The sequence below is a fragment of the Molothrus ater genome, chromosome 6 (assembly GCF_012460135.2).
Source record: "Molothrus ater isolate BHLD 08-10-18 breed brown headed cowbird chromosome 6, BPBGC_Mater_1.1, whole genome shotgun sequence".
NCBI classification, from domain to species: Eukaryota; Metazoa; Chordata; class Aves; order Passeriformes; family Icteridae; genus Molothrus; species Molothrus ater.
The window spans coordinates 32,635,366-32,656,126 of NC_050483.2; the positions used below are offsets into that span (position 1 = coordinate 32,635,366).

Genomic DNA, 20,761 nt, shown 5'->3' on the forward strand with positions numbered 1-20,761 from the left:
GAGAGGGAAATGAAGACCTCTTTAGTCACTAATATCTAAACATTCATAAAGTATACACACAAACATATTTGTAACTGTATATAACACACTGTGCATGCTTAGGAGCTTGATATATTCTCTAGCAGAAATGCTACAAATGCTAACTAGAATAACTGCCAATTTACTTAAGGGCAGAAGAAGCCACAGAACACTGATGTTGATAAACTCCAGTTAATTGCTTATGAATTTATACATTGAGAAGCAATTTTAGCTTTCTTCTATTAAAATTCAACAAGTAATAAAACAGAATAATGTAACTTTTTTTTTTGTAACTTGTTTTCTAATGCCTTAGTTCTAGGTTTAAATTATACTTCTGTAACATCTTCCTTATGTAACTTAAAACTGCATAAAATCAATCTAAATATTACTGAAGACAAAAATGTAGACTACTCAAATGGGATGCAATATGGCAAGACAAATGTGGAACTTCAGAGCCAAACTTTATTGGAAACTTTTACATTTTTGATACTCAAGTCACCTTACTTTAGTGTCTTGCTGTACCCAAATTTTATCCAACTAACTATTTATTAGTTTAGGAATAAACTAATAAATATCAAAAATAATGTTTATTATCACTAATAAACATCAAAAATTTGACTTACTGAGCATGAGAGTCATGCTCAGTACTGCCAGTGAGACAGCCCAAGGTTTGTTCAATTTGCAGATCCATATGCAGTGGCAAGGTCCCATGAGGTTCAATGATACTTTCACAAAGTGTTGTCAAATGATGATAACATGCAAGTCCTTAAAATGCATCTTTCTCATACTCCTTTAAAGAGGTGGTAACTACAAAGAAAATCCCTCTGATACTTTTCCATTAAAATTCTGAAATGAGTGAATAACTTCTTGATATCCTCAAGAAAGTCACTCTAGTTCTGAACAGAGAAAGAAAAGCCTCTTTGCCTGGAGAACTATTCATCAAACATACTTGTTTATACCTTGCAGTAGTTATGAAACAAACAAAGTACTAAAAAACTGAAAGTAATTTAAGAAATGAATCCCCATTATACAGTTTCCAAGAATTTACAAGAAGGAACATTTTACAATCTCTACAAAAGTATATAATTGAACAAAAACTGGTGGTACTGAGGCAGGAAAAATATTCTTAATGCAACAATGTATTTCTTATTGTTAAAATAATTTTTACCAGACCAGAAATGCATTTGAACTTAAGAATTATATAATGCAGCATTTTAAAAAACACACAAACACCAACAAGCATTTTGCTCTGCCACTCCGAAGCTTTATTAAGACACAGCTGATGATGTGCTTAATGCAACTTATCGAAATATCCTCAGTGCCTCCATTAATACAAGATTAGTGTTCTAGGGAAGCAGATTCTTGTGCTCTGGAAACAGGAATCCATATTGTACAATCACTCAGAATAAACAAAATGTAGGAAGTTTCAATATATACATTTCAGTCTCATCTTTCATCAAAAGGAACTCTCTCAGAGCTCTCACAGACGCTGAATAAAAACCTGGTACACGATAGTGTATTTCTTTTTCCTTGAGCCAAGATTTAGGCACAAGGAATTTGTGCAACTGAGTGGAAATGTAATTCCTGTCCATTAACTGCCCAGGGACTACGAATCCACTCATTTTGTACTTCAAATAACTTCGATTGTGCATTAACCTCACCAGTCTCATACTTTTAAATGCTTTATTTACTGAGTCCTATCTGTAATCAGCTATTGACATTATTTATTTTTTCCTTATATTAGTACATAAAGTTTTGTATTCTATACATAGTAATTTATCATTTAATATATTAAAGGCTGTTTAAGACAAACAAAATTCCTCCACCTCTTGGACTTTTTTTGAAAAATTTACTGGATGCTCAATATATATAATATTCAATAGCATGTGAGAATAATTTTTATGCAACTCTGATAGTTAGAAAGATAGATAACTCAATTATTAGATCATCTATCAAAATATTCAGATGTGTAAGAGGCTACTAAAAAGATTGATGACTGAGAAAGTCCACTGATTCTCTAGCCATCATATCCACACATTTGGCTAGACAACATTTTTCGCTGCCTTCACAAGCAAGCTTCATTACCCATCACTCCACTGAAAAGAGTTTATTATGAGGCTGCCATCTTGGCAAGACTATTATTTAGATGATAAATGTTGGGGGAAAAAGTGTGTCTAGATATTTTTTTTAACATGAGCTTTTTGACAGATAAAACAAACAGCATCTACATTTCTAATTAACTTAAATTTGGCATATACAAATATAGGTCAGTAAAGCTATGATATGCTACTAGATTATCTTCTGTCTGAATCTTGCCCTTAATTTGCAAAATGTAAATTAACTAATTAGAAGAAAAGCAGCATTATTTGTGACAAAATGCTGCTTCTACTTTTTTTGCTTTGTGACATTTACGATCAACTATAGTCCTTCATTCTAATTTCTAGTAGATGGATAATTATGGTAAAACTAATTTATTAGTCTTTTAGCATTGTAACCCAAATAAAAACTTGAGATTTCTAAAGGCAAAGAAGCACAACAACTGCAACATGTAGCTAAATGACATACTTGCCAGTTTTACTTTCATTCACAATATTATGCTCTTAACATACCTTGCATGTATACAGGTATGAATATTTGCACTTTCAATGTTCAAGTACCTGACTCAAAGGAAAGTCCCTATTAGTATTCTTAAAATTTCCTTGAAATCTCTGCATCCCTTCTGTGTGTGATGCACAGTAACAATAATACTCTGATGCTTTGTTCATTAGTACTAAGAGTAAAATTTCACTTCAGATGCCTGTTACCCTCTTCAATTGTCATTTGAAAGGAATTAGACTAGCACCTCCAGAGTTAGAAAAAGGAAGAGGGAGCTGATCATTCTTGAGTTTCAGCCCAGCAACTTGACCTTGTTAAATAAAAAATATATGATGTCATAGCTCACAGAAAGGAATTTTTTTTGCTTTGGATTGGTTTTAACTAGTAGTAGGTAGATAAAGAACCAACACTAAAAGATACATTGAAAATGTCGGATGTAAATGTCAATTAAAAATTACAAGGAATTCTGAAAGGTAAGGTCTGTGGGGGGTTGACATTATTTGACATAGTGGAGTGTGTGCAACCAGGCCTTTGGCAAGAATAGCAGGATCTATGCTGTCAGCTCTTATCATACATAAACTTAGATGCTTGTCTAATCTGAATGAGAAATACCAGGAGAACTGGAGCTGAAGCCTTGCAGTAATATGGAAGGAAGCTGAAAATGCACTATCTAAACTACACGAATTTCCTGCAACAACAAAATATTTAAGACAGTACAGAAAAATATAAGGGAAAGATAACGTAAACAAAGACATATACTGCTTCATTTACTATTTTTAAAGTTCAGGATGTAACAATCTAGTAGTGAAAGAGGCTTACATAAGAGCATTAAATTATAATGAAAATCCCAGTTTCATGCCTGTATGAAATAAAATACCTAAGGAGAACAATGCATGAAAATATATACTTAATATCAATCACTCAGATACAAATGATAATATTAATAAAATATGGCCTGTTCCTTCTTTGCTTTGACAAAAATTAGTTTTGATACAAAATAAAACAATCTACAATACTCAGCAAAACAATTAACTTATGCTATGCATAAGCCATGGTCTCAGTCAAAATGTCTTCATGCTCTGTTTTTCAATTGTGTAGTTGAAGAGAGCATGACAGGTTTAAACATTACTTATAACATTACTTTTGAGCTGGAGTAAAAAATATATTTTTCATAAGATACATGTTGATTTTTATACTGTTCATGTGTCATTAAATAAAGACAAAAATAATTAATACGAAATGCTATTGGAGATAGGCTGAATGTGTCCAGGACTTTGCCAAGTGCAGAGATAAGCTTCTGTATGTGTTTGTGTGTACATTACATATATTACACTTGTATCTGTTATTCTTGCAGAAAAACATGGAATTTTATCATCTTCACAAAGTACACTACTGCATTTTCTACTAGAAAAGTAGTAGAAAATAGCATTTTTCACTGCTCTTGGTTCTCTTCTTGTCTATAAACAAACATATCTTACTCAGTGCTGCTAAGGTTAGCAAGTTGGCATAGTAATTAACTTTAAAAAGATAATTAGTTTTGAAGAAACTTACTATATAAAGTCCTAAACAGTAAAAATCACCTTCAACTCGCTCTTCAATCTATATCCTATTTTGTTTAAGATTAATTTAGTAATTCAAGTGGAGCCAGAAGGGAGAGAAAAAGGAGCATAGCAAAACACAGCATGTGTGAAAATCTACAAGCATTAGATAGCTAAACAAACCCTAAGTCCCTCGGTGTAGCAGTAAGGTCAAAACCTTTCAGCATTGTACCAGTGTGTCAAAATATGTCAACAAACCATCATACTTCAAGAAGAAGAATGACCTTTCAGTTCTTCATGTTTGGGCTGCTTTGGATACCGGGTATGCATGAACAGTTTTCCTAGCCACTTGACAACTGTAACTCCCAAGATTTCCTCCAAGTCAAGTTGCTACAATGGTTTCCAACTCACCAAAACAATTTTTTAAACCATCTGCAACTGAAGAATACTAAACTTGTTAATGGAACAGACATCCACAAACCCACAGCAGATCTCCCTCTTCCCCTATAAACTACAATCAGACAACACTTCTTACTTCAACAGTCTTCACAGTAACCTGTTAAACCAATTTAAAGAGGTAAACAGCAAAAAATGCCTGTAATTCTGATCTCCTAATTCAGTCTTTGCTCACAAAGAATTCATCCTTACTGTCAACTCTAAATGAATTTGAATGCAAAACTTTTCTCACAAAAACCTAGGAACACATTATCTGAGTTTGTGTTATGAAATACAATCTTTTGCATCATTTCTGTTTGTACTTATCTGAATTAAATACCCTTTTATTAATCGACAGGGCTCTATGATAATTTAATAATTTTACTATGACTTATAGCTATGAACTGAAGTCCCATGATTAAGCATAATGTACCTTTTAACAACACAATGAATCATGAATTTAGGCTTCCGAAAAGTGTGATTATTATTTTTAAATGATTTACGAGAAACTTGATTTTATTTATTCTTTCAAAAAAGCAGAAGCAGAGGACTAAACATTTAGAAAAAAAAACAAATGCTGGAAGGAATCTACTAGAGAGATGACTTACCATTTTTATTCAAAGAGAAGATGAAATGCTTCTTTTTCACTATGCAAAATTGCCTTTAGTTTTATAACAGTGTCAAATATAACATTTTCCTATGCTTTTCCTCACCTATAGTAAAGTTTCTTTAGCTAATAATGACATCAAGCTATCTCCTGGGACTCTTTAGAAATTACATTCCAGACTGTACATATGCCTTAGCCATGCTTGAAGAAGATAGAAAATTTAAATTGCTGTATTTGAGTTTATATCTTACAGCAAGTCACTGACAGTGCACCCACTAATTACTGTTTGAACCATGTGTTGATGATCTGTATATCCTTAGAAAACAGTAGTCATGCCTGTCAGCTCTGACTAACAGAATTTTACAGCTAGGACTCCAATTTTTAATTTAATTTTAAAAAAGTTATAAAATCAGACACTATGGAGAAAAGAAAAAGAAACAGCAACATCCATCTAAACTCTAAAATAATTTACAACATGTTCACAGACCCCATTTTAAAATGCAATCTGTGTAACTTGCTGTTCATACTCTCCAAATTACCTTTGGTCACACTAACAATTCAATAGCTTTTATTCTCATAGTTACAACAAATACACCAATGTAGACCAGTGAAAAATGAAAAGTATGGTGTCTACTACTTGTGCACAAAGCAATTATATTTTGTACATGGAGTTTCTTTGTTTACCCAGTAGCAGTGTAAGCTACAGTCCACTCAGTGGATGCCACCGCTCTGAAGGAATAAACATACTGAGGGAAGTATATTAATCACTTCATACTAAGTTTGACCAGTATATAAAATAGCTTTTTTTCCTAAAACATAACTCTGCAAAATCAATCTGGGAACATGCAAGACCAAACTTGCTTTTATGTGTTTCTTTATTATTGAAAAATCTCAATATCTAAACAACACCTTATATTATAATTGTGCAAATCCACTGACAAGGTACACTTTGTACATTTTTAATGTGAAGCTTAATTTGAAGATGAGGTTGCAGTGCACCACTGCAATTGAAAATTACTTAACAATACCATTGATGTATGAGCCATAAAAAACCTTGCTAAGCTGTCCCTGCAGAACTCAGAGTAATAAAAAGGTGTTCTTCTGCACTGAGGTGAACAGACATGGTTGACTGCATCTAGGGAGCTGTTCTGTTAAATGAGAAAGTGCCATTTCTTTCCTGTCAGTACAGACCAATTTAAGACACTCACAGATTTAGTTAGCACAGAGTACAGGATTTAATGAAATACACACATAACAGCAAACAAGCCCCAGCTATGTTCAAAGCTTTCAGTCAGATTCTGAATAAAATTCATCTTACATCTGTGACATGTGAGAAAAGAACACAGAAACCTTTCCAGGTTGACTCACAATTTTTAGATAAGCAATAAAAAAGCTGAACAGAAAAGGTCTAAATCCTCTCACTTTCATTCCTTTCGAAGTATCTAGATTTGTGTTTCTCTCCACATCTAACAGGTGATACAGGTTTTCTTTTGAATTTCATTTCTGCTTTAAGTTCAACCAATGGATCAGGTTTAAAAAATCCTAAACTGTTACTTGAGCATCATATCAACTCTATTGTGAACTCTTGCTTGTTCTCCAAATAATCTCTCTTTCAAGAGGAAGTGAGATACAAAGGTGTAGTGAATTGACTGAGAATCTGGTTGTCTCTTGAGAGACCTCTGCATAGACTGATAAAATAATACAAAATTGGTTCACAGTTTGTGCAGTTACAACTGTGTTCTTTCACATCAATAGTTCCAGAGACCAATGAAACTTAACTCTCTAACCTACATGCAACCTAATCTGTCAACATGTGTTCATTAACACAACTCTTATTATATTAGAAACTACAGTAATTCAGAACTCATTTCAGATGTGGCTCTGTCAGCTTGGCCAAGCAGTACCAAAATTAAAACTAACAGGATTTATTCTTTAAAAAACCCCACAGAAATCTGCCTAATTTCCATAATTAACCAAAAGTTTTGATTTAGGGTGTAACTAATCTTACTATGGAGAGTTCTAGTTTCCTTTATATGAATGTAAATTCACTGCATTTAAGAATCAACCATTCTTGTACATCTCAACTTAGTATCTTTACACTCAAGTTATCAGTTTGAAACTCACTTCTTGGAGGTGCTCTTCTCTGATACCATAATGGATGCCTTCAAACACACCCTGTACACCCAGGAAGTATTCCAGTACATCTAATGGTCTTCTTCCAGCCTGAGCTGCTCCATTTCCTTTACACCGACGTGCAGGTCAGCAATGTTTGCATCACAATCTTTCCTGCCATTCTCACCATTTGCCTAGATATCATATGCACTCAAATTTCTTTCTAAGTTTTACATTCAGTGTTTCACAATTTACTTTCTACAACTCTTCTAGAATACAATATCATCATCCAACAATTGACAGCCTTCCAAGTTTCCCATTACCTTGATTCAAGCTTTCCAACTCTCTGCTTTCTGGGATTGTCAGGCAAGAGCAGGTCCTTTTTCTATCAATCAAGAATGTTGCTGCAGAGCATAATTCTGCACTTTAATGATGTTATTGTCAAGATCTGATTTCCCTTTCTCTGCTGCTTTCTATTGAACCTGCTTTTAAGGTATCTTCAAAGGTAATGCTAGCAATTTTCATATTCAGCTGAAATACTAATGGTCACCAGACTAGTCTCTGATATTGGAACAGAGACTGTTGCATGTTCACAAACTGTGCCATGTTCTCCACTATCCCTCTGATGGTCTCTTGTGGACACTGAGAAGACTTCTAAATTTATGTTTTAAAAAAATCTGTTATTAAAGGTTTAATTTGCCTCACTATCTTGCTTAGGGTTCTAATACATAGAAAAATGGCATTGAAGAGGAAGCATTGTGTTTAGTATTCTTTTAAGAGGAGGTGAGGAGGTGTCTAGTGAGGAGGTGTCTAGTACCATGGAAATATTTATAAATATACACAATAATGACTTTTAGAACAATAAAGCAGAAGCATTTTAACCATATTTAAAAGAAAATATCTTTACACCAATACCATCAACATCCCACAAAATTCTGTCTAGCACAACTTTTGTTCCCCCTTATACTGCAAATACTTACTACATTTTCAACTTGAAGATAATTGTAATTATTGCTTCCAATGTACAAAAGAAATACTTCATAAAAAAAACCCCACTGTGAAACAGTACTGTCCTACTTACAATGACAATGAGCAATAATGTCCTTTATACACAAACCTCACTTGGTTAGACTGGGAAAATATTTTAACAAATTTGTCACTTTGTACATATTCCATAACATTACAGCAAAATCTTCCTTCTAAGTTAGGTATTAAAAAACTGGCATATAACTTCTGTACCAACATCACTTACTCTAGCATCACTGTAAAATCACCATATATTTTTGCTGCATGTTAAAAATTAAGATCTAAATTTTTCATAAATATTTCAGCACAGCAACCTGAAATGCTAATTAATGACATTCAAAATATCAGATTAATAATGTGTAGAGTCAGTAGAGTTTTATCCAATAACTTCTTTTTAAAATGAAATCCTATTTATCTATAAGGAAAAAGAACAGAAATATACCTGTTCCAGTAGCTCCAAAACTGGTCCTGCAAGTGGGCTTGGTGGCTACTTTCGTCACCAAATGAGGCTTTGCTTTCAATCCAGTGAATGATGTGTCCTTCCACAGCTAGGGTGACAGCAAAAAACAAACTGAACTCTGAAAATCACACTCAACAGCCTGTAAGACTGTGTTAGGGAACATTCTATTTACTCCACAATCTACCACACAATTCGTGCTTGCAACCAGGTTACATATTTGTAAAATTTATCTTTCAAATATGTACATAGGGCATTTAAAAAAAAAATACCAGAAAATACTTCAAACAGATAATCACATGAATTTCAGTTAATTACACCCTGTTCCACATATCTGCATTTATTCTAACACAAAGAGAATGTAAAAAAAAAGAGATTATACTAAGAAGCAGTTGTAGTCTTCTACTACCCTTACTTTGCTGGAAGGAAGTTGTCAGATAAGAAATTGGAAATTTCTGCTGAATGATAAAAACAGTTAGATAAGCTCCTAAAGACAGACACTTGCCACCAATCCACAATGGAAGGTATAAGAAAGGGAAGGAAATTTATCCTGGACATGTGTCTGCTTCCTGTCTTTTGTAAAACCAATAATGCTTCATCAGAAAAGTTAGGAGTAAGAAGGCTTATGTGAAAAAATATGATTTTGTTTCTATGCTTTGGTATTTGCTTTGGTTCATGTCTTTCCTCATTTCTTGCAGGAGTGAACTACTAATATTAATAAAATAATCTTTTTTTTTTTTTGAAAAAGGAATGTCCTCTCTTAATGGCAATGAAATTTTGCAGAAGAAATCATGAGTATCACTCTAAAAGATCATTCTTTCTCCAAAAAAGGTGTTGTTGGGTATCATTGTTAAGATCTTTAAAAATGTTATGGTTATTTTGAGTTACGTACAATATCCATAATGCCTTAGCATAAATTTAACTTGGAATGAGGTTTTCAGAGAGCATGCAAACCTAGAAGCACTACACAGAAAGATTACAAGAGGCTATAGCAGCAAATGATTGACCACAGACTGCAAAATTACTCAGGGAATCTGGGAAAATAACTCATGAAGCCATCACACTAAGCTCTGTGTGCCACCACTGCCCAGCTCTCAGTAACCCAGTTAACTTGTGTAGGCCCACACTACTACATCCTTCCCCACCCCCAACACCTTTAGACCCCAGGAGACAAAACAGCTGAGGTAAAATCAGCTCAGATGCTATTTCTAAGAAACATCTGCCTTTCCTAGGTTTGTACTCAGTCATGAAGAAAAGAATCCAAGGACTGCTATACCTTAGTTCAGACAACAGGCAGAACATGATTTCCTGTAAGTCTCAGGTGATTACAGTAACTTGAAAGAACCAATGCACTGTTATTATTTGAATTTGAGACAAATATATGCAAATGAATTATTACTATTTTTAACCTTCTTTCTAATAGGGTAATAACACAAAAATAATTTTTTGGGGTGTTCCCTGGTTTCCCTTCTTAAGAATTAAAAACAATAGTTGCTTTGCTAGTTTCCTTTTGATCAAGATCCTGAATAGGTGGAATATAACCTCATGTTTCTAATATAAAAGTGGGTACGCTTAACACCATGTGTGTACTGTGTTTATTATGGTCCATTACTGGGCAATGCTACTAATGTATGCAACTTTCTGAAGAGCAGGTAAAGAGGGAAGCAGGCTCTTTTCAGTGGTGTCCAGTAACAGGACCAGTGGCAATGGGTACAAACTTACACACAGGAGGCTCCACCTGAACATCAGCAACCACTTTTTCACTATGAGGGTGCTGAGCATAGGCACATGTGACCTAGAAAGACTGTGGATACTCCCTCCTTGCTGATATTCAAGTACTGTCACATGGCCTCAAGACCAGAAAAGGCAGATGAACTTTAACATGACCTTTATACTTCTTTTTTACCTTATTCTTTCTTGCTATTCAGGCTTTTAAAAACCAGTAAAGAACTGCAGAGTTGTATTTGGATGCAAAGTGATGGTAAAAGAATAACTGCACAATAACAAACCTTTATGCAATGACCTACAGGTGTAATGTAATAATCTTAAGACTATGAACTGATTTGATCTAGAATTAAAAGACATTTATAGCTATTTCAGAGTTTATTTCAGAAGGGTAGTGGGTAGATTACATTATTGGGAGCAGGGATTTGGGGGTTTTTAGTGTTGTTTTTTTGTCCTTTTTTTGTTAATGAGATAAAAACATGCAGAGACTAAAGAAGAAAGACTATTTAGGATCAAACCTCTCTGACTCAAACTAGAAGTTCTTAGAATGATTGGGTAACTCCTGAAGGGACTTATTTACAGTATCCTAGAATATGCTTCGCTTAAGTAGCCATAATATTTTAGATGAGTACTTCTACACAAAATAATAAAAATTCTTTTAAAAGACTTACCTATTGGCACTTCTAAAATAAAGTCTGGTGTTTTGTCATAACCCTTTGCACGAAGCTGATCTTCAGCTGTACGTAGAAAATAAGAACTACTGTTTATGAAACTATTCCATTAAGTAGACAGCAGCATAATTAATTTTATTCTAAATAAGAGTGCAAGAATTACTAATGCAGTCATACATATCTTTCTTATGCATGCAATGCTGTGTCAGATTAAATGAACCTTTGTAGAAAACCTGAAGCATGGATATAAAAATGCTTCTTTGTCATCCCTGCATTTTTATGTCTTCATTATAAACATCATTAATTCAAGCTGTCATACAGTATTTTATAACCTCCAAATATTCAAAATAAAGAGGTATATTCACTGATTGAAAGAAGAGTCTCTCCACCTTCGGATGTGTTAAGATTAATCCTACCAGCACCACAAATGTAGATATACTGTCACTGCTGCCTTGGTTTTATTTTTAATGTTAGCATAAAATTGTTAAAGAAAAAGAGCAAGAAAAGCCTTCTCTCCCAGAAATTTATTAAAGTAAAGAAGAACCGTAATTTTAGTTTCTTTTGCATTCTGGATTCTGTAGAATTTTTCCAGTTTCTGAACACAGATTTAGACATTCTGCTAACATTATGTCTACAACTTTATTGTTTAAAAATATTAAAGCTGAGTATTTCAATAAATAACAATGGATGAGCAAGACAAAACTGCAGAAGGGAAAAGAAGCTCCCTTTTAAAAAAAAGGAAAAATAAAAGAAGAAAGTAAAAAAGCCCATGCCACCACTCAATATTTTTAAACTATTGTCCTTGATTTCTGATACCATTACATTGGTATTTCTGAAACACCATTTCTCCATTAGAATTTGGAGTGACCTGGTCATTCAATTCCAGGCATGGCTTTCTGTCTTCACCCAAGCTCAACTAATGGCACTACCTAGTAACAAGTAAGGCTGTGTAGCCCCTTAACACCTTCTGGGCTGTTGACATTGTCATGCATCCCATTCGCCTTTCTACATCACCTTTGATTAAAATTAATGGTCCATTCTCACTGTTGGGTAGCTTATTTCCAATCCATTTATCAGGTTAGGACAGTAGTTTCATGGCCAATGTTCAGAACTCAGTTTTTGAATACTTTGTGCAAATCCTGAAAGGTCAGCAGTTTGAGTCCAAGTAACATTTTAATGACAAGAAAAACATACTAACTTAGAAATCAAAATACTGTAATATTGCCAAAATCAAACCCTCCCACTTTTTCATTGAAGAATGTAACTCTTAAGTATTTTATACAGTGAACCAATTCTGAAATTGGGACAGAAGTAAATTTGGAAAGCTGAACATTCATGTCAGTGTAAACTGCAATAGGTGTTTATTCTTTTTGAGTGGTACTATAGTTTGTTTTTTTTTAATTTTGAGAGCATTTCTTCACTATAAACACACTACACTAAATAGAAGTCTTTGCAATGTGGCACTTCATTATCACATAATAAAAGATTATTACTCTTATCACATGATAAGATAATGAAAAACATTTCTAGGATTTGGACACAGACTTGGTTTTTGACTAATTTTTGAAACTTAGATTGTCAAGTATACAAATGATGTTAAGATGAAGAAAGTTCTAATTTAACAGAACATCTGAATAGAAAGTTTTATGCCATAATATAAAAATGAATTAATATTCTATGTAATCTTTTAATCCTAATTTTAAAAAACTAACAAAACAATTTTATCCAAATCTAGTTAACTTTAATGTAACAGTTAAGAGCAACCTGCTCTTAATTGTTTAAAATAATCTAGCATAGACAATAGGATGTCCCGCCGAAATTTTTTCATTTAAGAGCAATAGCAATAGAAAGGTCAGTATTTTCTTTCACATCTAACAAATGCTAGTACCACAAAATAAGGGAAATGCACCTTAAAAAACTTACTGAAAACCAAACCAGATGTAAACACGTTTCATAGATCAACCTGGCAGGTCTCTGAACTGGAATCTGCATCAGCATTACTTTTAATATTCTTCAGCAATTGTTTTTTCAAGGGTGCCCAAATGCTTTTAAAATCTTTTCATACTAATTCATGGCAAGGAAAAGAACATGTTTTTTGTTTTATATCTGGTTCTAAATGTCTTCATGTGGTTTCTCCTAACATTCCATACTGTGATTAACATTGGAAAACATATTAAAAACCATGTTTATTATTGATGTATCTATCATGTGCAGAAACAGAGCTTTGCATTACTATTTCTCCAAGTGTTTTAAAGCTTTATAACTCTGGGGAAGAAATAATTACCGAAACTCCTCAAAATCACCATAAAATTTTTGTTTTAAACCATAACACCATCAAAAAGAAGTACCAGCTTTTCAGCCCAGGTATGTTTCACATTGGTCCAGAAACTACATAGGCAGCATTCTGCACCTCAAAAGATCTTTAAACTCCAGCACAGATTAAAAAATAATTCAGTAACTGCTTGAAAGCCAGCCCACAGCAGTTTTGACAGTTACATTTATAAATCCTCAGGTCTGAAAATTATGTGGAAACAGCCCTAATAAGTAGTTTGTCAACAGATACCCCATTAATTTAGATTTTCAACAAAACTGCAGCTTCATCTTTACCATAATGTCACACTCAATCAGAACCATTTAACACATCATTGTTCTTCTACTAACCCTCCTCTGCTGATGCATGAATGAGCTACAACTGCAAATTTAAGATTACAGCAGAAAACACTGATCAGATTTCATGATTTATATCCACTGGTGGAAACCAAAGGAGGATAGAGCTCAATACCTCCCCATATATCTAAAAGCCTTCCTAACATATTCATGGTAAAGGTACAAAAATAAAATTTCTATACAGAACTTAGAAGCTCCTGCCATTTCAGTATGGCATGTGAAGCTGTGAGCCTATTTTGATAAAATGCTTCTATTGATCACTTTAATCTCAGGCAGGCCAAGTGATAAAGACTGGAGAGCTGTGTTTTTGCTGAAGAGAGGACATGGTATATGAAGCACTTCTTATGAAGAGTGGATTAATAAAATGTAACTCCCATTAGTGTGTATAGGTTTCCAGTCAATTCCAGGGTGACTCTGAAGGTATTACTTCTGATCTGTAGGCTTTGAAAGCCAACTGCTCTAGAAACAGACAAATTCTGTCCAGAACCTAAAAAGCTGCTTCATGCTCTAAGACTATGCTGAGGCACTTGATATTCACTGTGTCCTGTGACTGTACTTTCCTCTCCTGTACTAGACTCTCTGTTGCTCAGGTGAACACATCTGATACAAACCCCCTGACTATTCTTGAAGCAGTACAGTGGAATAGTACACTAATATGGGAACTGCAAAATTTCTGTTTCTTTGAAACATGTTAAAAAGTAATGGAATTACAAGCCATAAGCCATGTAAATCATAAGCCTTCTTCAAAACAGGAATGAAGTATTACGGAGAAAGCCTGAATTTTTAGACCTATGGGAAATACTGGCATCTCTTCTGTTTTTATGGTGTTTTCTTCAAGCAGTTTTGGAACTAGTTTTTTTGGAAAGGAAAGGTTGTATTGCAAGAGACTTGGTAGGGTTCATCTTGCAGATATTGGGAAAGTTTTTGTTTTAAGAATATCCCAAATATGTCTAAAACCTGAAATGGACACATGATCACAGACATAATAAATACAAATCTTAACATATCTTAAATCATGACTAAACAATACTTCACTATATATAGAATATGAACAATGAATTAAGCTCTCTCATTTCTATCTTCATATTCTAGTAAGTTAATGCATTCTACATGTTTTAATTTGATAGCACAAATTTCTTGGAGCTAATTTCTAAAGAAAAAATTGATGCTCATCCAAAGTAATGAAACAGTAAAATTTAAATGTGATTTTTATACTTCTTAAGCTTACACAAGCCAAATAAAATGATAATTCGTTGGGTCGAGGATCCCTTAGTGAGTCCTCCAGTCCATTCCCTCATATCGTGATGGAATTGATTTCATTACCAGCTTTGATAGATGAGTGTCAATCCAGCCTTGAATTTTTCATTGAAGGTGATTCAACAACCTTTCCTGGCAGTTTGTTTTACATTTATTGTTCCTAGAACTGTTTGGTATTTTGGTTTTTTTAACCATCTTCTCTGCAATTACAGCTTAAGCCTATTACCTGTATCTATGCTCTTACACTCAAATAAGAAAATCTGCCTCTTCATATTTTCATAGTGTCACTCGCAAGCTTGTAATTAATCCTCTCCTTTTTTCACTTTTCTCTAAAATAAAAGAGTACACTAATTCTGTTCCTTAATCATATGGACAAATGTCTTAAAAAGTTTAATAATGCCTTCTAACTTCTTAAATTTGTTTAGTTTCCAAAATCTTAACCTGATATAGCTTCAGGAGAGATCATAGCTCCAGGTAAACCCAGCAAAATTCACACAAATTTAGTACAATGCTCAACCATTAACAGAAGAGAGCATTTCACTTCACTGTCATCTCATCACATAAGGAATCCAAGATTTAAGAAGTCACTGTTTGCAATCACATTTACAGAATGGACCCTTTGAATATTAATCTTTGTTTCAATGGCACTCATGTAAAAGAAACATACTGCAGGCTAAAAGAAACATACTGCAGGCTAAAAGAAAAAAATGAAAGTAACTTCCTAACTAATTAATCCCTAAAATAAAACTTTAAAAATTGGAGTGTAAAAAAGAGTAATTGCATTAATTGGGAAGCAGGGGGCAAAAATTCAGCAGAAACTGCACAGCAAGGTAAATGAGTGAATCTTCTAGCAGTTCTTTAATACATAAAGCATTCTGAAGCTAATATTTCATATGCTTCTTCCTAAATCTCATAAGGCCTGGATTATGGCTAATATCTCATGACACCAAAAGTAATACTGCAGCAGATATTAAAGCATTTTTTTCAACTACTTATTCTATAAAATATTAATTGCAAGCCTGTGCATGTGCTGTATATATAGGGTATTAGGTAACTGAGTTCCTGCTCAGTTCTAAATCAATAAAAGATAACATATATAGCATCAATCATATTTTACTCTTCCTGTACTACCTAATATAAGGAGCATTTGGGCTGAATTTTGTCGTAGGTAAACAGTTACCAACATCTCTGAAGTTAAGAATTCACTGGACAGCCTCTGCTACAGATTCTTACCTATGAAAGAGAGATTTTTTTCCAAAAGCATTTCTCGCAGCAAGACTTCGTGCTCATGCCCAATAGCGCTGATAGCTTTAGGTTAAGAAATAGAAGATTACTTTGGAAAAGAAGCAACTTCATAGAAACATCAAAAGTGAATTTTTTGCCTTCATCTGCATTTCAGAAGTGCCCAGTGATATGAACTCTAATTTTTGAAAATCCTTATAGAGATTTTTAGAAGCATACACAACTTTGCAAAAATCAGATTATTGTACCAACAGCATACACTTTATAGAATTAAGACCCATTTAACCATCTCTATTCAGTATATTTAAGGGCAGTATTTCAATTTTTTTCTTTACTGTTTATTCTTCTAAATATAAAAGAAAGTGTGATCCTAAAACCTGCAGTAAAATACCTTTAAAGTTGCACTTTACTGACAAGTGACCAATTCTCCAATCCAGCAAAGGATGAAACGAACTGGTTTTCTTTCTTTATATTTTGAAATTGATAGGTAATACATTCATCTGAAACATCTTACTGTAAAAAAAGCCATCCTTTTAATTGATTTTTCAGAAGCATGAACTAAAGTCAGGGAAAGATGAAATCATATTTTATAGTGAAGTCCTTTTCACTTCACCAACAGCCTGTTGATCCAATGTCCTATTCCTTGGAATATGTAAAACAATCACCATATTAAATATTTTTAATACATCCTCTTGGAGGTCAAAGTTCTATTCTGGAAGCTTTTAAGAAAAATCCTATGGAACAATATGATAAAAGATCTTACGTTAAAAGCAGTTAAGCTCCAAATTCTGTTTAAAGTCACTTCTTAAAACTTAAACTACAGATCATCTTACTATTACAGTTAAGTAATTAACTTATATGAACCCTTCATATTGAACAGCAAAAAATAATTCTATGGAATCACTTCACATGTATATACAGCTTATAAAAATTGAAACTATGTATCATGTTAAACTCTACTAGCAATTTCAGAACAAAAGGGACAAATGAAGAATGGCAAAAAGGTAGGAAAAATATTGCAAACAGAATTTACAATGCATCATAAGCAAAAACACTTAGTCTATAATAATACCTGTTATTGATGTATGGCAATGACCATGGGGCAAAACTTGTAAATAACATCAGAAGCCATTTTCTACTCATGCAATCTAGCAGCCTAGTTTCCCGTAAGCATCTGAACTATTACTGAAAAATAGCCTCTTGGCATTTACAAAGAGGTTGACTTCATACTTTGGTCCATGCATATACAATTAGATAGTTATATTTAAAATCAATATGCAATCCTTCAGAAGACATTATGCTTTTAAAACCTTAACTTTAAATTGATTTTTAACTATTTTATGCACCTCAAAATTAACATCTAATTCAGCAACATACTTACAGTAATGCACTCACATAGCTTAGTATTAAACTTTTCTGTACCAAAATGGAATTGAAGAACTCTTCATTACTCTCATTGATGTCACTGCATATTCAACAACCGATCTGAGCCAGAAAATCAGGAGGATATAAAAATCTTTTCTAGACTGCAGGCAAATAAGTCTTAAAAATGGTTCATAATTCTACATTGTGTCTTTGTTATTTTTAAGCTTGGCACTTTCATAAGACTACAGCCAGATTGCTCATCCACAAAATATTAATCTTAAAATTCTGGATATGAAAACCAGTGATCAACAACTGTTTAAAATGTGTGGCTTATTAGGTTAATCCATTTTCAGAGTACTTTGTTTAATTGTGAAGATAATCTCAATGAATATCTAAAATTACAATTAAAAGCACAAAATACAAAGACAATTAGACCTCTATCCTGCTGGTGTTAAAATTAATGGAGGTAGGGCTAAGGCTGTAGTAGACACAAGTGTTTCTAGCAGAAAAAAAGTATTTTTAAGGAGTGACAATCATGTGTATCGCAACTACATGAAGTGCTGTTTTTCATTAATAGCTAAACATCACTGCAGCTTTCGTATCTTGCTGTACAGTGAAACCAAGATTTTCCCCCAAACTGCATGCAGAGATTTATGTAAGGATTCTCTAGGACTTGGGAAGGAACTGCCTCACTAGCCTGCTCAGGGACAGCAGACCATGATTTTGAAAGTTTTCCTTTGACTGCAGATTGAAACAGAAGAGCTGCTCCTGCAAGATTTTATTAAAATAGATTTGGGTTCTTGGTGATCATTCCTACCAAATTATAATCTTAATCTGGAACATTCAGTGCCACATGGAATTCCCTCAGTGTACATACCATATGGCTCTCTAATTAATTATTTCAACACTACAAAAAAATATCCCCGAACATTCAGGATATATAAGTTTTTTACTACAGCTAAATCTCCTTTATGAATAAGAGAAAATAAAAGAACTGCACTGGAGTATCAGATAAGAGTTTAAAAGTACTAATCAGTCAATCACGCTTGAACTGCACTTAAAAAATTTCTGTTAAAACTCATATTCATAACAAAGCAAAGCCATAATGTTGAACATTATGTATGAAACTTATTAATTTCATCACAGAATAACTGAGATTGGAAGGTATCTCCAGAGATCATATAGTCCAACTCCACCACTCAAAGCATGGTCACTTAGTCTTAAACAAAAACCAGATATGCATTTCAACTAATCAAAACCACAGAGGTTCAATGAGGCATATATATGAATGTATAACCAGCAAACTGACATCCTCCCATGGTCCATCTGATTTTTGTTAGTTAAGAGAAAGCTCTGCAGTGACCCTCTAGCTGACTGAATGTAAAAGAGGAGTATGAAATGTGTTTTGTGAAGCAGAACTTTATGTCAGGTTAAAGCTAGACACATCTCTTCCACACAGTCTAAGCTCATCAATTGTGCACCTAAAATTTTATGGGAAAGGATACTGTTTGATGCAGTCCACCAGTGGTCCATAACAACAGTCATTCACAGTACACTGCAGACAAATAAGAGAAGTAGTATACTGATGGGCAACTACAAAACCATTATAGTTAAAGAGTATCTTAAAAACAGTAATTACTTTTCCTCAAAAAGGCTATCAGATGCTGTTCAGATTTAATCACAAAAAACAAAAACTGCATGCTTTTATTCACTATAAAAGCAAGCTATTAAAAAGTGAAATGCTCCCCTCACAAATATTGCACTGCCATTTATAGTGCACTCTGACCTCACTGATAGTTTATGATGACAGTAATTAAATGAGGTTTAAAATCTTTTACTCGGCTAGGCAGATAACAGAATTGCCACAGGAAAAAAAACCCAAACCAAACAAAACAAGTGTGATTAATACCTGATAGACTTGATTTGCTAGCACTCCATCTGGAATCTGAGAAGGGTCCCGTAGCATGCTATTTATAAGAGTTTTGGAGGCTAGAGAAATAAAAATGAAAAACAAACAAAAAACCTGTTAGCTCAGTTACACTTTATTTATAAAAACCTTGATGATTTAATGATTTTGGAAATTATCCACCCAGCAAATACAAACTGACACATTCATAAGTACTTACCCATTCTGACACAATTATCTCTAAAGTCTTGAAACATTAAAGGATTTTATCAGCCCAAGGTGAAAGCAGGCCCTTATTTACTTAGTTCTACTGGACAGTTTGTGCTTTAGAAGCACATACATACTTCTAAGGAAACTGCTTAGTATACAGTAAGTGTAACTCAAAATAACCTTCATGTCCTATTAGAAGATATGTAAAAATTCTAAACAGCCTTTAAGAAACTTTTTAAGGACTTCATGATTCCAATTTGTTAGTTGTTGACACATTTTTCTGAGCATTTAAGAGCTGGAAAAAGGTTTTCTCTGCTTTTTTGAAATGTACAAATATAAGTCAAAAGAAATAAGAAGCTAATTTTAGCACCTATTTGTTTTTACTTACTGATATTAATACTACAATGAAAAAATAATGTAAAACAGGAGATACCTTTAGTTTATTTTCAAATACAGTCTTAGCAGTCCTTGGCATTGTTTTCTCTCTATGTGTTTAGACTGGGTAGTTGCAAATACCAGTTAATTACTAATAGCAGTGGAAAGACTTTATTCTAGAAAAATACCTTCTAAAAACATCAAATATTTTAAAATTTCTCAGAGAAAATTGAACTCTGCACATCCTGTCTCTGTCCTGGGAACAACCTCTGATGGAGCTCATCTGGTGGTGTATTTACATCATTGAATCCTTATGTGCAGATCAGGTTTGAGACTAGCAAGGTTCCCCACTTTGCCTAAGATTTCCTGCATGACTTCAGACTAATTCCTTTAACCTGTGTGTGGTTCAACCCTGTAAACAAAATGAAAAACTACTCTTTTCCTGTTCTTCATCTGTTTTGCCCCAACTCAGAGCCAAAGCTTTGTCATGGTCTTCAGTAACGAATCAAAAGACTCAGGTGACACTGTGAAAAGGACTGACAGAGCCTGTGACAC

The 20,761-nt window shown here is 33.6% G+C and overlaps 1 protein-coding gene across 2 annotated transcripts in view; it reads right to left on the reverse strand.

Annotated features, from left to right (window-relative positions):
* The window catches only part of CDIN1 (CDAN1 interacting nuclease 1), a 123,854-nt gene that overhangs the window by 53,082 nt on the left and 50,011 nt on the right, over window positions 1–20,761 (reverse strand). For both annotated transcript variants that reach the window (XM_036384368.2, XM_036384369.2), the window contains 5 exons: window positions 19,625–19,704; window positions 19,221–19,270; window positions 16,342–16,409; window positions 11,185–11,250; window positions 8,774–8,879 (listed from right to left, as the gene is read on the reverse strand). In XM_036384368.2, coding sequence (XP_036240261.1) covers window positions 8,774–8,879; window positions 11,185–11,250; window positions 16,342–16,409; window positions 19,221–19,270; window positions 19,625–19,704 — 370 coding nt within the window. The remainder of the gene's footprint in view (window positions 1–8,773; window positions 8,880–11,184; window positions 11,251–16,341; window positions 16,410–19,220; window positions 19,271–19,624; window positions 19,705–20,761) is intronic.